Raw genomic sequence first — 22130 nt, forward strand, 5'->3', positions numbered from 1 at the left:
ACAGGCGTGCAGTTCTAAGAAAGAAGCTTTGCTCATGGAATCCGCGTTTTGATTTAGGCACAGATATAGAGTGGGGGAAATTTTTTACAGTGGATTCAGCGAGACGGGTGTTTTTCGTGTTTTTTATATATGCCAATGCATCATAAGAGCTGACCAAATACATTTTTAATTTTAAAAACATGCCTGAATAGCTATTTTCATTCAATGACTTTTATGCTCGGGGGAATACGAACATATTACTTCAACAACTTTGATAATAATGACCACCATCGTTATCAAGTTTTAGTTTTTTAGATGTTTCAAGTGCCACATACTCTAGTGTGGACAACACCAGGAAAATCTCACACTTGCCCTCCATGTGATTCAATCCATTCCTAGACACTCAGGCTAGTTCTTACTTAATTTATGACACAGTCTGGTGCCTGGGATATCCAAGCATGCTATGGAGTTAATGCAAGAGATAGTATGCTCCACATAAGGCATTCACAATTACTCAGATTAAGTGAGAAGAAAATCAAGCAACTTAATCATTTTTTTAAAAATAATCCTTCTACATCATCATGTACGTTCTGTCTTAAAGCAGAGTTACTCTAGTTACCATATTTAGCAATTTCATAATGAAGAACGGGCATCAATGTACATTTTTATGGGAACTGACCCATGTGCCAAGCTACTATATCGTGTCATGAATGATGCACTAGATCCAGTTCCTATGGTAACTAATTGGTAAAAGCTGTTATTTGCAATATGGTTCCTTCCATTGTTATGGCAACAGGTGCTTGCCAATGAGAGTGAAAACGTTAAGCAATTGGAAATTTTCTATCACAACTGCCTGCATCGCATCCTTTGTGTCCGATGGCAACACTTTTTATCAGACAGCATGTTTCTTCTGCAAAATTAACTCCATCAAAGAAGTCATCCTCACGAAACGTGTACACTGGCTGTGTCGTACCCTTTGTCGTCAACCAGGAGAGGTCATCTATAAAACAATAGCCTCAGTTCCTCTGGAAAAAAGAAAAAAACTGGTTGATGACAGTTAAAGTTAATTTGGAATCCCAATCTGGGTTCTGAATACACAAAATTCGAAAACTTGTGGCAAGAGATGATCTACTCGCTGACTTCAAATCATTAGGCTTGGTCAGCCTTCATGAGAGACATAGCGACCAGGATGAATGGAGCCGACTCAACCTACTCCAGGTGAATGCTGTTTCAAGTACAAATAGGTAAACTTGTTAAGTTGTTATAATAAAATATATATATATATATATATAGTTTTTGTACTATTAGCTGTTGCAATTTCATTTTAAAATGCATTGCTCTACAAGTTTTTTTTCATCAGATGCTGCAGTAAGTACATCAAAAACCGAATAACTTATTCACTTTAACAGCTAGGCTTTGGAATTCCCTTCCTGTTACCTGCATCCCTAACTGTACTGATATACAGAAGTTCAAATGTAACATAAACCAACATCTTCTTAATCTTTCTTAAGCATCATCCTTATTAGTAGCCCCTTACGTCCAAGTAGCAATATATCTTGTTTGGGGGAGAACGTGAGTAAAAATAAACCCCCAAAAAACCCTCATCTGTAACAAATGAAATCGAAAAATAGTATGCAATGTTTATTAAGTATTAGTTTAAAATGAAGAATTGTAGGGGACGGTTTGTTATGTATATTATAAGACTGCCATGAAGGGAAAGAAATTGTGAATGTTTATAAGTATCAGTTTTAATCTGAAAAGGTAACCTTAGAAAGTCTTTATTAACAGCTGCACAATTATAAAGATAAAGTGTATGGACAGATGATTGTAAACATAATTCTACCATATTTTGTTTGCATTGCTTTGGGTTGAAGGATGAGGACTTGTGTATGTGGACGGAGGATAGTCCCACAGTGAAATTAATAAGCAAAGAGAAAATTGCTGAGCGAATAAATTAAAAAGCCTATTGAATTTGAACAAAATTTAAAAAAATACACACTCAACAGACATTGTAGTAAATCGCCCAAATTGTATGTCTTTATTATTTGGATCATTCAGATTACTTGTGATTACTTATGTTAATGATTGTTATGATTACTGCTCTCAGTTGGGATTTTATGCTCATAACTTTTCGACTAATATAACCTCCAGCCTTTTTCAGGTGCATCATGTCGAATTCAGAAGTCTGTACTGAATTTTGAACAAAACCGTTTTAGTCCGTGGATTAATCCACACGGGTAGCATGCTCTCGTTCCGTCAGCCATGACCGAGTAGTAGTCTTATGTTAATCCGTAATTATATTCTTGATATCACTCGCACTGAGGATTCAACTTTCAAACTTCAGAAGAATTGATAATTATTAAAATTTTTTATCTGTTGTGCTAGCATTGTGGACGTGCTAGCACAACAGACGTATCTCAGCGTTTGCTCGGCTTTGGCCAGAACATGACATCAACAGCCGGATTATGCCGCGTGTTGCCGATAAAATCATAACGTTACGTAAAAGAAAATAGTAAAATGAATATATGTAAAATGTAGAAATCAAAAACAAAAAAAAGACCTACCGTAATTTGGTGTTTTATTCGTTTTTTTTTTTTTTTTTTTTTTTTTTTTTTTAAATAACTGCCAAGAAAAGGTTAGAAGAAGCAAAAATTATTTTGGGGGGGAGGTCAAATAATATTAAGGAAATGTTTTTAAAAAAAGATTAAAGAAGTATTTTTTGTTGTTGTTGTTGTTTTTATTATAAAATTGTTGTAATTAAACGATTGGCTGATCAACATGTTATTTCAGCAGCTAAATCCAGCTGTTGACGTCATGTTGCAGCCAAAGCCGAGCGAACGCCGAATTACATGTGGTTCAAAATATGTCCACAGTGCTAGCACAACAGAGAAAAGTACTAAATAATTACCAATTCTACTGAGGATTGAAAGTTTAATCCTCAGTGCGAGTAATGTCAAGAATATAATTACGAATTAGCTTAAGACTACTACTCGGTCATGGCTTACGAAATGAGAGCATGCTATCTCCATGGATTAAATGAAGAACCTCATTTGAAATTCCGTGCAGATAAATTGAGTTTGACACAAAAATTCTTGAGGTCAATAAGATGCATCTGAAGAAAGTTGATGATTACATCAGTGAAAACGTGAGAATAATATTGAAAATGAGAACCATAGTCCAAATAATCCCCCCCCCCAAATCAACCCTCATCTCAAAAATTCCAAAACATATTTGTTTCACTTGTACAAAGTATCTGAATAGGTTGAAAATTCAATCCTCAGTGCGAGTGATGCCAAGAATATAATTACGAATGTTACTCGATCATAGCTGACGGAATGAGAGCATGTTACCTCCGTGGATTAATCCGTGGAGGTAGCATGCTTTCACTCATGAAGGGCTCCATTTGAAATTCCATACACATACCCTAAGGTCAGAGGTTATATCAACAAAAAGCGTTATCAGAGAAACATCTAAGATGAGAATTGTAGTCCGAATAATCTGAAGAATTCAAAGAATCCTCATCTCAAAATTTCCAAGACATAAATAATTCACTGATATAACCTCCAACCTTCTTCAGGTGCACCGTGTCAAACTCGGAATTTCAAACATTTAATAGCACAATCTATTATCAATCGACCTGAGGTAATCTCGTCAGCATCAGACAAAGCCAAACTCTTTGTCAAGAACTTTGCAGCTAATTCTACCTTTTGCGATCAAGGCTGCCAACCCCCAATATTTCCTCCTGTATCAGAAAACACGCTATGTGATATACGTATATCTGTACGTGATGTTGCCAAGCTAATCAAAAACCTTGGTTCCAGTAAAGCAACTGGCCCTGACGGTATTCCAATTATAGTACTCAAAAAACTTCAACCTGAACTAGCGCCCATACTTACAAAACTGTTTAAACGTTGTCTTAAGGAGAATAGTTTCCCATCTCCCTGGAAAATCTCATCAGTATGCCCTGTATTTAAGAATTCAGGTGATCGCTCATCCCCCTCTCAGTACAGGCCAATAAGTCTCCTGTGCGTCATGAGTAAGTTGCTGGAATCTGTGTTAAATACAGAAGTAATCAACCATCTCAACAAAAATAACCTTCTTAGTGACACTCAATATGGTTTCCGTTCTGCTAGATCTACAGCTGATGTGCTTACAGTTATATCTCATAGGATTAGCAAATCTCTCGACGGAGGCAACCTTTCTAGGGCAATTGCTCTTGACATATCTAAGGCCTTTGATAGGGTATGGCATAAAGGTTTACTTCATAAGATCTCTAGCTATGGTATTGCTGGAAATGTCTTCTCAATTATTAAATCATTTCTTTCTGATAGGTTCATAAGAGTAGTAGTTGAGGGGCAAAAATCAGAAGCTCACAGTATTAATGCCGGTGTCCCTCAGGGATCCATCCTGGGCCCAACTCTTTTCCTGATCTATATTAATGATCTTCCAAATCACATCCTTACATCATTTGTAGACATCTATGCTGATGACACTACCATTTATGGTAGCACATCTAAGACAGTAAACGACCAAGTTCTCTCCAATTCTCTCTCCTCTGATCTTGAGCATGTAGTACAATGGGGTAAGGAGTGGCTGGTTACTTTTAATGCATCTAAAACCAAGCTTCTCTCTTTACATCATCAACATTCTGATCCACATCTGGCATCAATTGAAATGAATGGCTCTCGTCTTCAGGAGGCCTCAAGTTTTAACAAGCTTCTTGGCTTGACCATTACTCCTGATCTTAAATGGAACACGTACATCAAATCTGTTGCCAAGGCCGCTGGAAAAATGGTGGGATCTTTCTATCGATCCGGTAGATATCTCACTGCTGATGCTATTCTCTATCTATATAAGAGCCAGGTACGTCCAAGGATGGAATACTGTTGCCACATCTGGGCAGGAGCTGCTAGAAAGGACTTGGCCTGCCTTGATAGAGTTCAAAATAGACTTCGTAGCCTCGTAGGAGATGTCCTTTTCTCTTCCTTGCAACCTCTATCTCACAGAAGAGATGTTGCGAGTTTGTCTCTGATGTATCGTTATTTTCATGGAAAGTGTTCAACTGAGCTTCAGTCTATAGTCACCCCTCACCAAACTTTCACAAGAAACACTCGTCTAGCTGTAAACACTATCAATAATTCCCCCCACTCTTTATCTGTGCCTAAACCTAAACGTAGATTCCATGAACAAAGCTTCTTTCTTAGAACTGCACGCCTGTGGAATTGTCTTCCGTTTTCCTGCTTTCCGGCTGACTACAATATGGCTGTCTTCAAGTCTAACGTAAATAAGTTCTTGATGAGCCGTTCCATATAAGTTATCAAATTTACCAAATTTTCATTACTAATGATTACTATATTGTCCAATTTCTACTGTACACTCTTTAACCCTTATCCTTGAGTGGCCTCTTGGCCTTGATAATGTGGTGATGCCTATGTAAAAAAAAAAAAAAAAAAAAAAAAGCACAACAGATAAACGTGCTAAGCAATAATCAGTTCTAAGTGACAACCATAGTATGGGCAAGAATAAGAATCTAATTCTGAATAACTTTAGACTTCTACATGCTCATGGCCGATGGAATGAGAGCATTCTATCTCCGTTGATTAAATAAAATGCCTCATTTGAAATTCCGTGCAGATGCCTTGAGTTTGACACAAAAATTCTTGAGTTCAATAAGATACATCTGAAGAAAATTGATGGTTACATCAGTGAAAACATGAGAATAATATTTAAAATGAGAACCGCAGTCCAAATAATTAAAAAAAAAAAGAATCAACCCTTATCTAAAAAATTTCTAAAATATATTTGCTTAACTTATACGTAGTATTTGAATATGAAAATAATTACAAATTGTAGAAATGTCGATGTTGTTTTGGTTTGTTATCTGCAGAACATGAATCTATTTCGGTATGATATTGACTTTTTTTTTGGTTTCATTTTAATTCACTCAATGTTCTCAGAAATCAAAGAGCCCACTTTCCTTGGTCTAACATTTGATTTCTATATTAAAACATAGATATTTGAACATTTCATTAAAGTTCTTGTTAATCTCTCAAACACCGAGTTAGTAAAAAGTTGGGAACATAATTTTCCTCTCCACAATCGGCCATTTAAATATGTTATAATAAAACTTTCTTGTGGTCTCTTGATCTTATTGGATTCAAGAACAAGAATTCATCTAGTCTGGTGGAGTATCCAGGTTTGTGCTGTTACTTGAGGTAACATCACATGGAGAAAGTGAACTAATCTTCGTATGAGCCAATACAACGTAGCCATACCAAGGAGATTTTATTTGAGCCGTGAATCTATGTTGAATCTACTTTGGTACGATATCTACACGTGTATTGCAATCTATGCATATCTTGTATTGTAATCAACACGATGCAAGAACGAGCAAAATAGTTCACATAATTTCAAAAGAATGTGGAGTTAACGAGCCTAACCCTAACGTTCAAAGAAGAGACTGTACGACACTTCAGCCAATTATTCAACAAGAAGTCACCGGAGGCTCAGTAATCTATTCCTTGTAGATATCAAGCCAAAGTAGAGAGGCATATAGTGTGGATAGTTTTGCCTTGTAGATAGTTAAAGTAGTACCAAGATGTCGTATGAATGATGTAAAAAAAAAAAAAAAATAAAAACAACTTTTTTGTTTTGTCTTCTGTTCAAATAAATCTTTTTATGGTTTTGAAATAAAATTTCATTTGCGGGTTTGATCTATCACAAATTTCAAGTTCTAAATATGGTATTGGCCCATCTGAATTGACATTCAAACATTTCCCGCTTGCCGTGTTGTACAACAACGTCGGTGCATCCTGGAGAAAAAAAAAAAAGAAAAACAGAAGTTATTAATATTCACATTTCATTCACATTTTCGTCGTCATAATTCGATTTCACATTTGATGACTTTTGAAAATTGAGTTCCAAACTAACCTATCTCTGACCAGGTCTTTATTTATCCCTCTTTTGTCTCAAGCCCATTAAAATAACTTCCTCCCATGTTTTTCTTGACCTTTCCCTGTGAACTGACCCTGTTACCTCAACTGTTCTACCTCTATTAACTTAAGAACTCTCCTCCATTCTTTCAATGTAGTCATAGCATTGTACACATCTCTCTATACTGTCCAAATTTTATCTGCATCTGAGGTCATAAGAACTAAGCTTGCCTTGAACACATCTATTCTATTATTATCATCATTCATATTCATGCAACACATGTCCTCAACAAACACTGTCCAGATTTCACTTCCATATATCATTACAGTGATACGCTTCCTTAGGTCAAAAAGATATTGGTACTTGTCCATAACCCGACTCAACTTTGCGTCGGCATCTTCCAGCATGATTGCATAAGCAACCAAAAACAACGCCGACACAAAGACTGCCCCAGAGACGATAAAGTCAAAATACTGACAACAAAAATTGTAAAATAAGAAAAGAATTACTGTAATTATTTGAAAACTTTTCTTGAAAAAAAAAAAACAAAAAAAAACAAAAGCATGAAAACAACTGTGAAAGAAAACAAATTTTTTTTTAATTAGAATTTTTCTTTTTTATTCTTTCTTTTTATCCTCCTCTATCGCTTTTTTCTTTTCTGTCATTTTTTTTTTTTGTTAAATATTAAATGCTAGATAATAATATATGGAAAATAAAAACTTCTTGTTAAAATTAAAAATTAAAAAATTGACAACATCAGAAAACACGTGATATAACAATTATGTTTTACTAGTGTGACCTGTGGAAATTCCACAGGGGACTCATTCATATGTAATATATTGATGTTGGCATTCTGTAGATGTTCGGTGTAAATGGAGACGCTCTGATATTATTGTAGCTTTTTTGGTAAAACTGCAAAAGTATTTATCTAAGCTAGCATGAACACCCGACAAAGCTCGGTCGTAAAGTATGCTTAAATATGATATTTTAATTCTTGCAGATTTCATATATATTATCAATGTTCTATCGATTTTTATATATTATAAAGTTGTGATTTCAAAAATAAAAAAATATATCCATATGAATTGGGTGCATTAGCTTGAATCGAAACCAAAATAAAAACTTATGAAAAAAAAAAAAATATATATATATATATATATATATATATATATATATATATATATATATATATATATTACGTAGTGGGGGTTTCATATTAAGAAGATACGGGGACATATATAATAATGATGAGGGAGAGATTACAGTTCTGAGATGCTTGGGACTTCCTATATATACTGACTGGATATGTATACAAGTTCTTAACACAGAGGAGGGGAGATACATAATCTTGTAAGGGTTACACAATGTTTATTACAAGATGATTAACAAATTACCTTTTGAGGGTTGAAAGACGACACGAGACAACACGTACAAAACATGATGATGACCTCTTTATTTGTCGGATCGATCGGTCGAATGACGTCAGGAATTCACATGTATCTACATGTATCTTCTACCCCTTCGCTTCCAAAGGGTCAGCTGACCACTGACTGCCAACTGACTGACTCTCAACTCTCTCTCTCTTTGACTCTCTAACTAAATAATTCTTAGCTCCTATATTGAGAATCCCCCTTCGTTATAACGTCAGAAATGTGTTTTCCAAACGTGACCAATTCACGTGGCTATGCACACGCTTTTGACAACACAAGAACTCTCAACATATGACTCTAACCTATTTTTAACAATATATTTTTAATTTGCATTGTTCATTCTTTAGCTGACATTTTTAATATTCAGTTTTCTAAAATGAAATGCAATACCACGGAGCTGCTTCCCAACTGACTACAACATGGTCGTTTTCAAGTCTAATGTAAATAAGTTCTTGTTGAGCCATCCTCTTATATAATTAAACCCTGCCAGAGTTCCACCATTACTGATCATCATGGTGTGATCTCACCGTCTACCTAAAACTCATTAACCCTTATCCTAGAGTGGCTTTTAGACCTTGATAAGCAGTGACCCCTCCCAGTTAAAAAACAAAAAGAGGAACAATTAGAATCCTAAAAAGATCTCTTGGTTGGAGTCTGTGAAATAGTAGGTGAATGTATGGCACTTGGTAGGATGGCCATTTCCAGTAAAAAATAAAAAAAAAATAAGAAATAAGTAGAATTTCTTTCCAACAACTGTTCACCTGGAACACATTACATAGGGATGCTTCCAAACCAACTACAGCATGGTCTTTTCAAGTCAAATATTAACAAGTTTTTGTTGAACAGTCCTATTAATTAAATTCCAACCATCGTCTGCAATCTTCCAAGATACTTGTCTCATTATCCACAAATCATTAATCCTCATCATCAATTGGTTTTGGGGCCTTGATGAACAGTGAATCACTATTAGAAAAAAAAAAAAAATCTTCTAGCATCTTTTCAAGAAAACAAAGAAAAATTCATCTTCTGCAATCCTCAAAGTGTTTGTCTCACCATCCCAAAAACCATTAATCCTTGTCCTCGAGTAGCTTTGGGTCTTGATGAACGGTTAATCACTAATAAAAAAAATTCCTCTTGCATTTCTTTTAAAACCAAACAAAGGGAAATAAATCGAAGCAAAAAAGGGTCACCTGAGACGTCCAGTGCCATTCTTGTGTCCCTTTCCCTCTATCACATTTCATTAATTTTGGAATGATTTTCTCTTTGCTAAAATCGTTGACTTCGAGACATAGGATGTTGGCCAATTTCAACTCATATTCAGAAGTTTCGGACCACATCTAAAAAAGAAATAAAAAGAAAATTCAATATAATTTTGTGAAATATATCTATGTAATAATTTCTATATTTTGTAAATATAATTTCTATCTAAGGATTTAGCTTGCTTGTCACACTTCATCATTATTATCTATACAAATAAAACAGTAAATGTATGTGTCTGTCTACGTGTAAATATTTAACCGCTAAACTTTTAAACTACTGATCACATAATACTGAAATTAACAGGAAATAGATATCATACACGAGTAAAATCTTTGTTTGGATGGAAGAATAACGAATACAAGTATATATTGGCAAGTTGAAATGTAAACTGTTCATTTCGACTTGTCAACATAATTTTTACTTTTTTCTTCAAGTCATTTTATATCAAATCTTTCTTACCTATCTCTCGATAGCTACATCGATAGGAAATGCATCTGGAGCATTAAATGTTTTGATTTCGATAATAGCTTTAATTTGGTTTTAACTAGCATGGGTTCCCGGCGTTGCCTGGGTGTTTGGAGGTGTATGTTGAGCAAGAAAAAAAAAAACAGTGGTAGTATTCCTACTACCACTGTTTTTTGTTTTTTTTTCAGGCTGAAACTCGTACCACAAAGGAGGAAAAGAACGTAAAAAAAAGTGACGTCTTTGCTGTTACAACCACCGCCAAACTGGAAGTGACGTAGATTTAAATTAAGGCTAGACAATCCAAAAGAGGGGATGACTTTCGAAATATTGGTGAAAAAAGCAACCCCTCCCTGTAGAAAAGTGCCCAGTTGAGGGCGAAAAAATTAATGTTTTTAGCCAATTTTTCAGTATTTGTCGTCTGAAGGGTCGAGCTTCCAAACGGTACTGATCTTGTGAAAATCCGTTGCCACTGTCGAAAGTTTTAGGCAGACATGCATACATACATACATACATTTATATATTGGTAGCTCAAATTTTCAACCCAAACCGATTAAAAAGCTTGCCCTATCTCTGTATACCCTTTATGTAAAATTTCAAATACTTAGACCAGAAATTATCTTTAGTAATTTGGTAGAAACCGCAGAGGTCATTTTTTTAAAACTTGAAATCACAAGTATATATTAGGTACAATATAATATTTAACAGAGAATTGGCTCTGTAATAATATGAAATCTGCATGAATTAAAATATATTTAACTGTATAAAATAAAATATGCATCAAGTGCGCTTGAAAGCCAAATACAACGTAATATTAGGAAAATAAACAAATATTTTACTTGTTTGAAATTTATCACAGATATATTTCAGAGGTAGACTCCATCTTCAGTGTGGTGTTTTGTTTCTTTTCTTTTTCCTTTTCTTCTTCCTTGCCATGTTGTAAATTTAGAGAAAGAAGTCTGTTTGTAAAGAGCCGCAGTTGTATTTTGAAATGTTTGAACTGTGCATAGGCAAGGCGAGAATAACGTCAACAATGAGAGTTCATATACAAACGTTGTTTTAATTTTAATAAAATTTACAACCTGGCAAGGCTGAGTACCTCTTGCTAGACAAGAAATAAAAATATATATGTTGCAATAATTTTTGTATAATTATGAAGGTATGGTTACAAAAAATTGGGAGGTTATATTTATAAGTACGAATGAGAAAAAAAAATGACCAATCAGATGGAACCACGTTCTGCTACCAACCAATCAGAAACCTGAATCACTCTATAAAATATACTGAATCCTCTAGAATTCCTGCACATAACCTTTTTGTTTTTACACTGGAAGGAATTCTGCTTGTTATCTTCAAGTTTATACAATTCAAGATTTCTTTGGATTGGCTACCTACCAAAAACTCTGCTCTTCGTCTGCAAACTTTTATAATTCAAAGCTTTTCTGGATTGATATTGCCATTTTGTTTGGAACAACATTTCGCTTTTAAAACTAAAATGACTTACAACTCATATATATATATATATATATATATATATATATATATATATATATATATATATATATATATATTTAATTATAACTAGCTTGGGTGCCCGGTGTTACCCGGGTGTTTGGAGGTGTGTGTTGAGAAAAAAAAAAAAAAAAAAAAAAAGAAAGAAAAGTAGTAGGCACGCAAGCCTACTACCACTTTTTTCTTTTGGATAAAGGTGTTAAAAAAGTGTAGTAGCATGGGGAGGGAATCAAAACAACAGTAGGCAGCCCGGATGAAGAGAAGTATTAGAAAAAAAATAGTGGTAGTAAGCAGGCAGGCTCGAACCTGTAACGCGAAGGCGGAAAAGAAAGTGAAAGAAAATCTGACGTCTTAGCCGATGTCTTCATGACGCGATCGGAAGTCAAACATGTTGAAATTAACCGGAGTCAATCCAACGATGCCAATGACTTGCTAAAATATCTGCAAAAAAATCGACCCCTCCTTGTACAAACCTTCCCCAACTTCGTATGCAACTACTGAATCTTACTGTTCTCTTCCTCGCTTTCTGTAGCCTGGCAGCCACTGATCATCGGTTAGCCAAATCTGGTGTAATATTTTTCCTTGACATTTATCCACGATTACTGATCATCCTGTATATAGGCCATTTTTGAAATTGCTTTTTCCCTGCTAATTGCGGTATAATGCAGTTCTAGGAAGACCACCCTCCCAGGCTTTGTTGTCTCTCTGCAGCAGTTATAATATGCTTGTCTGAAAACAACAGTAGTCATAGCTGCTAGCCGCTGCTTCATCGATCAAAGTCCAAGTTGAGAAATGATATCATGGCATTACCCATGGTTATGTTGAAGTTAAGAAATTATGCAGCAAAATCCCACTCTTTCACAATTGAAGTCGCTAGATGCCAGAAAATCTTCTACTCTAATAGCTTCTTCTCTCAGATTACTAGACTTTGGAATTCCCACCCTGTTTCTTGCTTCCTTGACTGTACTAACCTTCAGAAGTTTAAATGTAATGTGAACAGACTGTAATGTGATGACTTGTTCAACTCTCCACAGTCCCCTGCTAGACAGTAGCCAATTTCCAATTTGCCTTACTTTGGGGTGAAAAAACCCCCCAAAAAACAAAGAACAATTGGCTCAGTATCCAGCACAATTTAATTCTAGTGAGTTTCCTGTAATAGATGGAAAGGGACTCTGCAGAAATGAAACTCATGTAACAACAAGATGAACTGATGAACTCGTTGCACTTGTGCCCCCTCAATGTACACACCACCGACGAACCTGCTTAGCAACAAAAGCACACTCTTTCACTGTTGAAGTCCCTAAATGCCAGAAAAGCCTTCTACCCTAAACTTTCTTCCCTTGAACAGCTAGACTTTGGAATTCCCTTCCTGCTACTTGACTCCCTAACTGTACTGATATGAAGAAGTTTGAATGTAACATAAACCAACATCTTGTTCATCTTCCCTAAGCACGGTCCCAAATAGTAGCCCCTACATCCAAGTGGGATATTCCTTGCTTGATGTGACACAAGTAAAAAAAAAAAAAAAAAAAGAAAAAGTTGCTGCAACTAATAATATGTTTGTTTGAAAGCAGCAGCAGCCATGGATGCTGTTTCTTTATCAACAAATGTTCCTATTTATAATGCCTCCTCCCCACAGGACAGAGTTAGACACCAGGGTCGTTAGATAATATTTATTTGGAAATGGATGGCATCAAAAAATGAGCGTCACTTTTATCCAAAAGTTGCCAAAACCTACCTTCATTCATCCTTTATGACATCATCAATTTCATAGGTAAATGCTTTCTTGCAAAAACATTATCAGCCAATGTTAAAGTTAAAAAATTATACATTCAATAACACACAAGTGGCATTCCAAAAGTAATGCCTCCTATTTTTTGTATTCCACCCAAATGGATTAGAGGCTATTGCAAATTGCATTGTTATGATGACTGAACTGATGCATTCATGACACGAAGGTTTCATCTCTCTGTTGTAGATAGCGACAGTTAAGAAAACAACCCATCATGGAGCTGTGTCAGAAGCAGAGATCTGTCATTGAATTCCTGGCAAAAGTGCATTGAGAATGGTGGTTAATATGTAGGAAAATATATTCTGAAGCACAAAAGATCACTTGTTTTAATGGTACCACTGCTGTCTTCATAGCTCTTCAACATTTTTGAGTTAAAAAAAAATAGGAGGCTTTACTTTTGGAACAACTCTCAACCCTCCCATCTATAATATAAATCTCACCTGTCTGTTTAAATGTATGTATGTATGTATGCCTAAAACTTTTGACAGAGGCGATGGATTTTCATGAGATCAGTATTGGTTTGAAGCTCGACCTTTCAGACCACAAATATTGAAAAATTGGCTAAAAACATGAATTTCTTCACCCTCAACTGGGCACTTTTCTACAGGGAGGGATCGCTTTTTCCACCAATATTTTCGAAAGTCATCCCCTCTTTTCGATTGACTAACCTTAATTTAAACCTACGTCAGTTCCGGTTTGGCGATGGGCGCAACAGCAAAGACATCACTTTTTTTTCATGTTTTTTTCCCTTCTTTGCGGTACGGGTTCGAGCCTGCCTGCCTGCCTACTACAACTTTTTTTTTTGCTCAACACACACCTCCAAACACCCGGGCAATGTAGGGCACCCAGGTTAGTAAGTAGGATTGTTTTCAGATTCTGGATCCTGGGTATGACCTATGGTGAGACGCCATTTGGGGGTTGTAGGGAATGTGGAATTGCCCATTAGTTTTCATTACTGCCAAATCCACCTTTTTTTTAAAACTCATGTCCACCTTAAACAAGGCATATCGCCACTTGGACATAAGGGGATACTATTTGGGACCATGCTTAAGAAAGATTAACAAGATGATGACTTACATTACATTTAAACTTCTGCATATTAGTACAGTCAGGGAAACAGGTAGCAAGAAAGGAATTCCAAAGTCTAGCTATTCGAGGGAAGAAACTATTAGAGTAGAAAGCTTTCTAGCATTTATGCCATAACACAAAACAACCAAACCAAACTCCATAGATAAATATTTAAAGATATAACTTGAAGCATAAAACATTATTTTAAAATATTACTGTATTTGGCATCAAATAACCAAAAATGGTTGATATGCTGTAAAACAAAAACAATGAACCAATTTTCAGATTCTTCTCTTTTTTTGACAGTGGCAGATAATTAATTTATTGAAGAAATTTAGCCAATTTCAAATCCGGAAGGTTTTGCCATGCAATAAATATTTGTGATCAAGTGGCAATACATTTTGTTTTTTTGTTTTTTTACAAAGGAATCACCACTTATCAAGGCCCAGAGGCCACTCGAGGATAAGGGTTAACGAGTGTACAATGGTCAAAAGGACAATATCACAGTATTCGTTAGAAGTGTAAATTTGGTAAATTGGATTACTTAAGGGGAACAGCTCATCAAAAACTTGTTTACATTGAACTTGAAGATGGCCATATTGTAGTCAGCTGAAAAGAAGGTAAATGGAACAGAGTTTCACAGGTGTGCAGTTCTTAGAAAAAAGCTTTGTTCATGGAATCTACGTTTAGGTTTAGGCACAGATAAAGAGTGGGGGAAATTATTGATAGTGTTTACAGCCAAACGAGTGTTTCTCGTAAATGTTTGGCGAGGAGGGACCATAGATTGGAGCTCAGATGAGCACTTCATGAAAATAACAATAAAACAGAGAGAGGCTCGCAATGTCTCTTCTGTGGGAAAGAGGTTGCAGGGAAGAGAAAAGGGCATCCCCCACTAGGCTACGAAGTTTATTCTAAACTCTGTCAAAGCAGGATAAGGTTTTCCTATCAGCTTCTGCCCAGATGTAACAGTAATAACTCCATCCTTGGGCATAACCATCAGGTCATTAACTGTATAAATACTGACATGATTCCCAAATAATAATAAATAGCCTCTTGCGACGATTAGTAGCAATATACCTTGTTTGGGGTGCAAAAAAAAATTAAATAAAAAAGCCAAGCAGAAGTCTGATTTGCCTAAAAAACAGTAATTATATTCTAAAAAAAACAACAAAAAAAAACACTGGCAATAACTCCTCACTTCTGAAATATTCCTTTGTGTGTTTTGGGTCAAACCTTCCCCGACTTTGTATGCAATTGTTGAGCCTTGCTGTTCTCAGTGTTGGGGATAAACATTTGCATTTCTACAGGTTCACAAATAGCTACAACCAACAAAGAGGGCTTCACACAGACCAGATAAATCTGATTTACAAAACAAACAAATTATGAAAAAAGAAAAAAACTGGCAATAAAACTGATGTCCAACTTGTTACAAACCTGTTTTATATAATCTGAACCTGGTATACATTCACTGATTTTTAATTTCGATCGCTTATCATAAGCTGCTCCAATTGGTTCGACACACATACCAGTTTTAATATGTAAAATCTGAAAATAAATAAAAAAAAAAAAAAGGTAAGTAAATCATGATAGCACTAATTGTGAAAATCAAATGTAGAATCAAATATATTGTTTTTGTCCAGAATTTCTCCGATATTAAAAAATAAAAAAAATTCTGTATGATGTACGTGCCAGTGACAGAACGAAAAAAAAATATTCAAAAAAACATGTAAAATAATCAAGTATTTTTATTTTTGTAAAGAAAATAATTTTTAAGCGTTTAATTAGAATTCGGAAGCATTGCAACATAAATTTTTTTAAAATTATTGTGGAGTTACTTCCCTTGTTTTTAGAGTATTATTTTTTTTTCAAAAATGGTTGGCGAGATGGTCATTCTTTTGATATTCACAAAATTTGATTTCCTTTTTATAAAAATAAAACTAGATGATCAACTTACATGATTTTTGGAATATGATATTTTCATTTCATCACGGGTAAATACGTTGTGCAGATTTTCCTTTTTAGTTTTGCTTTTTTATATACTGGAAATTCTGGACAAAAACTGACTATTTAAATTTCAAACTTATTTAAATATGTATTAAAATTTATATAATATTATATAATGAGACCTCATGGAAATTCCACAGTGTCTTCTAATCCCTATAATTTCCTATTGTTGTTGTTGTTGTTGTTATTAAGAAGAAGAAGAAGAAGAAGAAGAAGAATATTCATTTTGAAATAATACCTGTATTCGAAGGTCAAAAAATAAACAGTTTTTTAAATAAATAAAATGAATATGTCCATTTTTTAAATTTTTTTTTAAACAAATAAAAAAAAATGAACATATTCATCGTACCAATTCTTTTTAAAACAATAAAAATAATTTTCAAGTAAATTTCCTTCAACTCAACAAAGACGATATCAGCAGTAGATATAAATGTGGACCTCAGCGTGTAAAGGGTAGTTTCAATGTCGAGGGTAGTTTCACACACACCCAAATTCCAACTGATATGTATAGGGAGTATCGGCGTTAGTGTTTTTCTTGTGTTTGTGTGTACATGAAAGTGAGACTAACCTTAGCTTTCGACGTGAGAAGGTTTGTTTGCTTTTGGCATGCAGGGCAGTAATTGATCCGAAGGAAGAAATGCCACTATTACGGTGAGTTGGTCTTATGGGAAATGCGATTTCGTAGCTGCGAGGATTATCAAGAGGTGAACTTGGCCTTATGCAAATTGGTTGGTGATCGTTGGCATAAAGGTGACAGTAGCAGACCACTTGGCAGATGGTGTGGTAGTGAACTACGAGGCGGTGTTGTTATGGAGTGCAAAGATCAGTGGAGTTTTGAGGTGATTGTTTCCGTAACGATCTAATGAATTCATGAGGAGTGGGTTTTCCTTCGTCATCTTTCTTTTACGGAAGGCCGGGCTTTGAGGTGTTGTTGTCTTCACTGGAAACTGTGTCCTTCTTAAAGGGAACTGAGACTTTACGTATCTAACATAAAGTGATTCCATCAAACTGTTCAGCACTCAGTGTGTTGAAACTAAATTGTTTTGAGCAACCTGTTTTGGAGCTGAGGAGTCTCTCTTTTCCAGAGGTAGGCAGTGCCAGGCCAACCTGTTCTCTTCCTATTGTTTGTTCCTGATTTTACATAGAGTTTGTTTTATTTTATTTTTATACTTGTGAACCTGCATGCTTCCTCATCACCAGTCACCAGTGATAAAATAGCGATACTGCCATAAGAAGATGAATAAAAAATCCACGGCACACATAACGTTTGGGGTCGGCGATTTGTCTGTGATGCCATGTGGAGTCACACCTCCTTACTAGTATATATATAAAAGTCATTGTTTATTTATGTGTTATAGAAACAGATAAGCATCAAATTCTTAAGAAAATCTAAAAATGCCGCTGAAATTTTCTTTTGATTCCATTTAGGGTCACTCGGGGAAATTATCAGTTAGGTCCATGAAATAATTGAACTCAGATGTGGAAAAAATATATCTGGATGGCGTAGCTATTGAGGCTGTTCAGATTTTTGTTGGCTGGAGCAGATGTTAGTGTGATTGTAAAAGTTAAGAGTGGATAAAGTAAGTTCAAGGAATTTGTTAAAATGTTTTTGATTACTGGTGAGGGTATGACTCCAATGATTTTGATGATCGTTTTTATAACCACGGTTATGACAATCAACCAATCAGAAGCTTCTAACGTTATTAGAAAAAAATATCAAATTTTGGATTCAATTCAGTTCGTTGTCAACCTCTGTCTTGAAACGACTGAATCGTGACTACATTGATTCTTCGCTGCCATCTTTGTTACTAAGAATTACTCGACATTCGAGATCGTGACTGCATTGATTCTTCACCGATTTGATTTACTGCTGCCATCTTTGTTCAGCATAATGTCTCAAGAGAATTACTGCTATTACTAACCAGTGGAACATTATCAGTGCTGACAGAGTCAATCAGGCATATGTACACAGTGGGATGATGTATGGAAATGAGGCTGGTGCTGAGTGAGAATACGCATTACATGGAAAAAAATGAGATCAGAAGAATAGAATGATGTGAAGTTTAAAAATAGGCTTAAATCTAATGATCTTATAGGAAAATTAAATCTAAACCCTATACAGCGCCTAGTATTCCTAAATGGTCACCCATCTGATATTAGCCAAGATCATCGTTGCAAAATTGTTAATCATCATTCATAACCCCATTCATGCTGTTTTCTCGAAAGTGTTTGATATATTGCCACAGCTTTCTTTGCAGTTGTACAAACAGAAGGTTGCAGTTTCTTTCTGTCCGAGCAGTACCCATTACTGAGCAACTATCTTGACCATTATACCCAAAGAGGTCTTCTGCCCAGCACAAAGAGATACGAAAACATAAACAGAATTATTTCTGATTGCTTCCGTATTACATCAGTCACCTGTTTTCCATGACCTCACATTATCTTGATCGAGGGGGGTGGCTGAAGTGAGTTCTCGACCTTGCCCAGGGGTCTCCCACAGACTAGTAGAGGGAAGGATGCACCTAACTTTTCCTTTGATAGCAGTGCTGTCCTGCAACCTGATACAGCGCCTAGTATTCCTAAATGGTCACCCATCTGATATTAGCCAGGATCATTGTTGCAAAACATCAGAGAACTGGTGTGTCAATGTGATTATGCCGTACGCAAGTGTATACCATTGTTCTATTGCAGTCTATATATTTTATAGACGCACTTGTATATACACTGTGAGGACTATGTTTTTGCAATCAAATAACAACTTGTTAAATCAACAAAGTTTTATTTACTTTACAGATGATAATCTGACAAGTGAGAGAGTTCGGGTCAGTATGAGGGGGTGGTTGATCAGTCGGACGACAGTAGAAGTGCGTCGTTGGTTTCTCTCTCTTCTTTCTGTCTCTGATTGTCTTTGTTTTGACTTATAATTATACTATTTGGTCACTTGGCTTTGCTTGGTCATAAAATACGCTTAAATATGATATTTTAATTTATTCAGATTTCATATATATTATTATAGAGTTGTGATTTCAAAAGTAAAAAAAAAAATGTATTTGGGTGCTATCAGCTAGAATCAAAACCGAAACCAAAACTGTAGCATTCAAAGCTGGGGATGTTACCACTGTACCAACAGGACACGCACATGAACTGATTAAAATTCAAAATAAACTAAGATGAATAGACAAAATGTCTAATGATTTTTTCAATTTTTACCCAGCTAAAGACTCATAAAAGAACAGTCCATAAAAAAATCCAATCTAACCCTAACCCTAGTGCTGCTCTGCAACTTTTAGTTTTGGAAGAGATAGAGTTTGAAAATATGGAGACAGACAGACAGGTAGCCTTTTATATATTATATTTATTTTGACATTCTTCTTCTATTGTATTATTCTTTGTAATTTTAGCAATTTCAATCCAGAATTAAATATTTCTCTCATTGTTTCATGATCTTCATTCTTCGATTGAAATGAAGGGTTGACGTCATTGCCAGCAATCCGATGTACATCTGATTTTGCCTGGATCCGATATTTTTCATTGTTGTCCGTTACCTATGAAACACTGCAAGTAATAAAGTTAATGCAAAGAAATCACAAACCTTTCCAACTTTCTTGATCACACTCTTATGCCGTTTCGAAAGATTTTGATCAGGCAACATGGCTGGAACATTTCCATTCATATCCGGCAAAACCTGCAATATTTATGATTTTTTTTTAAATAAAAAATATGCAAAAGTTGCATTTGTTTATGCAACTATCATTATTAACAAGCTTGAATTTTAAGTGCAATTCATTTTTTTAAATCAAACATCTAATACATAAGTCAGTCTCTATCGTTTTTTTTTCATCAACAACTTTTTGTTTCGAATTAGAAAATGCATATTTGATTCTGCTGAGTCAGTTTGCCTTTTAGATCATTGCAACCTGTTTTTTTTTTTGTTTCATTAACCCCAAACAGGGCATATTGCCACAGAAGTGTAAGCAATTACTATGATAGAGACCAGATTCATAGGAGACAATCTTGAAGGGGAGTTGGGAAAGATGCTTGTGTGATACTATAAAGTGGCCCTAGGGTGGATTTGAGCCACTAAGTGCTGAGAGGTGTGGGGGGGGGAATAGACAAAGGAAGAGGAAATAGCTTAGAATAAACAAAGAAATTGGAAATATCCTACAATCAACAATAGATAGGAAATAGCTTAGAATAAACAAAGAAATTGGAAATATCCTACCATCAACAATAGATAGGAAATAGCTTAGAATAAACAAAGAAATCGGAAATATCCTACAATCAACTATAGATAGGAAGTAGCAAACAATAACAATAGAAACCTACTGATAAAACAAGGAAGGGCAGCTTCCGGTAGTCAAGGTGGGATGGGTGACCTGAGAGACCAAGACAGAGGAGACAAACAGTTGACATCTAGATGTGCTAGACGGCGGATGGAAGTTGGGCAGTTATAGAGTTGACTGTGAATTGTTGTGAGTTGTGGACAATTTTAGAATTGACTGCGAAACAGAGACGAATGTAACATCAATCGGACGGGGAGAAGACACACACACAAGTCCAACAGTCAATTTGTATGGGAACATTGGCATTTGTGTTTTTCCTTTCTTTGTTCATATTTGTACTTTTGTGAAACCACGCGGGTATCCCTACCGACAGTCACCAGCGAGAAAATGACGATCCAGCCATGAACGAAAAATCCACGGTACACGACGTTGGGAGTCGGCGATCTGACGAGGGAGCCACACATGGGGTTACACTTGTTCACATTAAATTAAAATTTCTGCATTTGTTTGCCAAAGGCAAGTAGTCCCAAAATAAAAGCTATTAGAGTGGGAAACCATTCAGTATCTACAGTAAATATGTGGGATTTTACTGTTAAGATGGGTTAAGTTTGTTTACAGTGAGGTGTACAAAGGCAGTAAGTTCTAAGCATATTCCGTAAAAGCATTGATAAAAATAAACAGAAGGATGCAACACTGCAGCGATGTGACAGAGTCTGGAGCTTCGCAGACAGTACAAAACTTATTAGGTCAAAAATTCTTTTTTGACCCCTCTCTCCAAAGGGGGAGAAGTTAGTGATTGGGTACTTGCTTAAATGTAGTGAACATTGTTAAGTAGAATAAAATGTAAATTGATCTCATTTCTTCTAAAAAATACTTTATCCGAGACAGAATTATTTTCAAATGGCGGCCATCTTAAAAAGAATAGATGCAATTCTGTATTTATTAATACAGAGTTGCCTCCCTTTTGTTGGAGAAAGCAAGGAGGATCCGGGGCTAGCCTGTCAATATGTCACAATGATGTCATAATGTTCAGGGAAGCTCTGACTGGCATTATGGAAAAGTCGGTCAGAGCAAATCAGCCTACTGACCTGCTTTTTGAAACAATAAACAAAGGCTGAAAAGGTCATGAGGACATTTGGAACAAGGACAAGCAACATAGACGAAGAGATTTTTGCAGGTGAGACATTTTTGCAAGCCACACTCCACCTCTGATGCTCACCATGTTCTGATGGATTGAATGTGCAACGAAAAATAAGCAAATCAAACTGAAGAGTTGTAAAAAGTATCAAATGTTTTTCATTCAAACGAAAATAACTTTCATTTAGTACGTCTGAAATTGATAAAGCAACTGACGCATAATTTTAGTGTCGTTCCGCAACGCAAATACTTCACAAAACGCATTTATAT

The 22130-nt window shown here is 35.5% G+C and overlaps 1 protein-coding gene across 2 annotated transcripts in view; it reads right to left on the minus strand.

Annotated features, from left to right (window-relative positions):
- Positions 1-5896: 5896 nt before the first annotated feature.
- Positions 5897-22130, minus strand: part of LOC145263793 (polypeptide N-acetylgalactosaminyltransferase 11-like) — a 77449-nt gene continuing 61215 nt past the window's right edge. For both annotated transcript variants that reach the window (XM_080120851.1, XM_080120852.1), the window contains exons 10-13: positions 20033-20125; positions 15871-15981; positions 9533-9679; positions 5897-6791 (exon numbers count right to left, since the gene is read on the minus strand). In XM_080120851.1, coding sequence (XP_079976977.1) covers positions 6642-6791; positions 9533-9679; positions 15871-15981; positions 20033-20125 — 501 coding nt within the window. In that variant the 3' untranslated portion in view covers positions 5897-6641. The remainder of the gene's footprint in view (positions 6792-9532; positions 9680-15870; positions 15982-20032; positions 20126-22130) is intronic.

This window comes from Euprymna scolopes, chromosome 39 (assembly GCF_053919585.1).
Source record: "Euprymna scolopes isolate OS-2025 chromosome 39, ASM5391958v1, whole genome shotgun sequence".
In the NCBI taxonomy this organism is placed as follows: Eukaryota; Metazoa; Mollusca; class Cephalopoda; order Sepiida; family Sepiolidae; genus Euprymna; species Euprymna scolopes.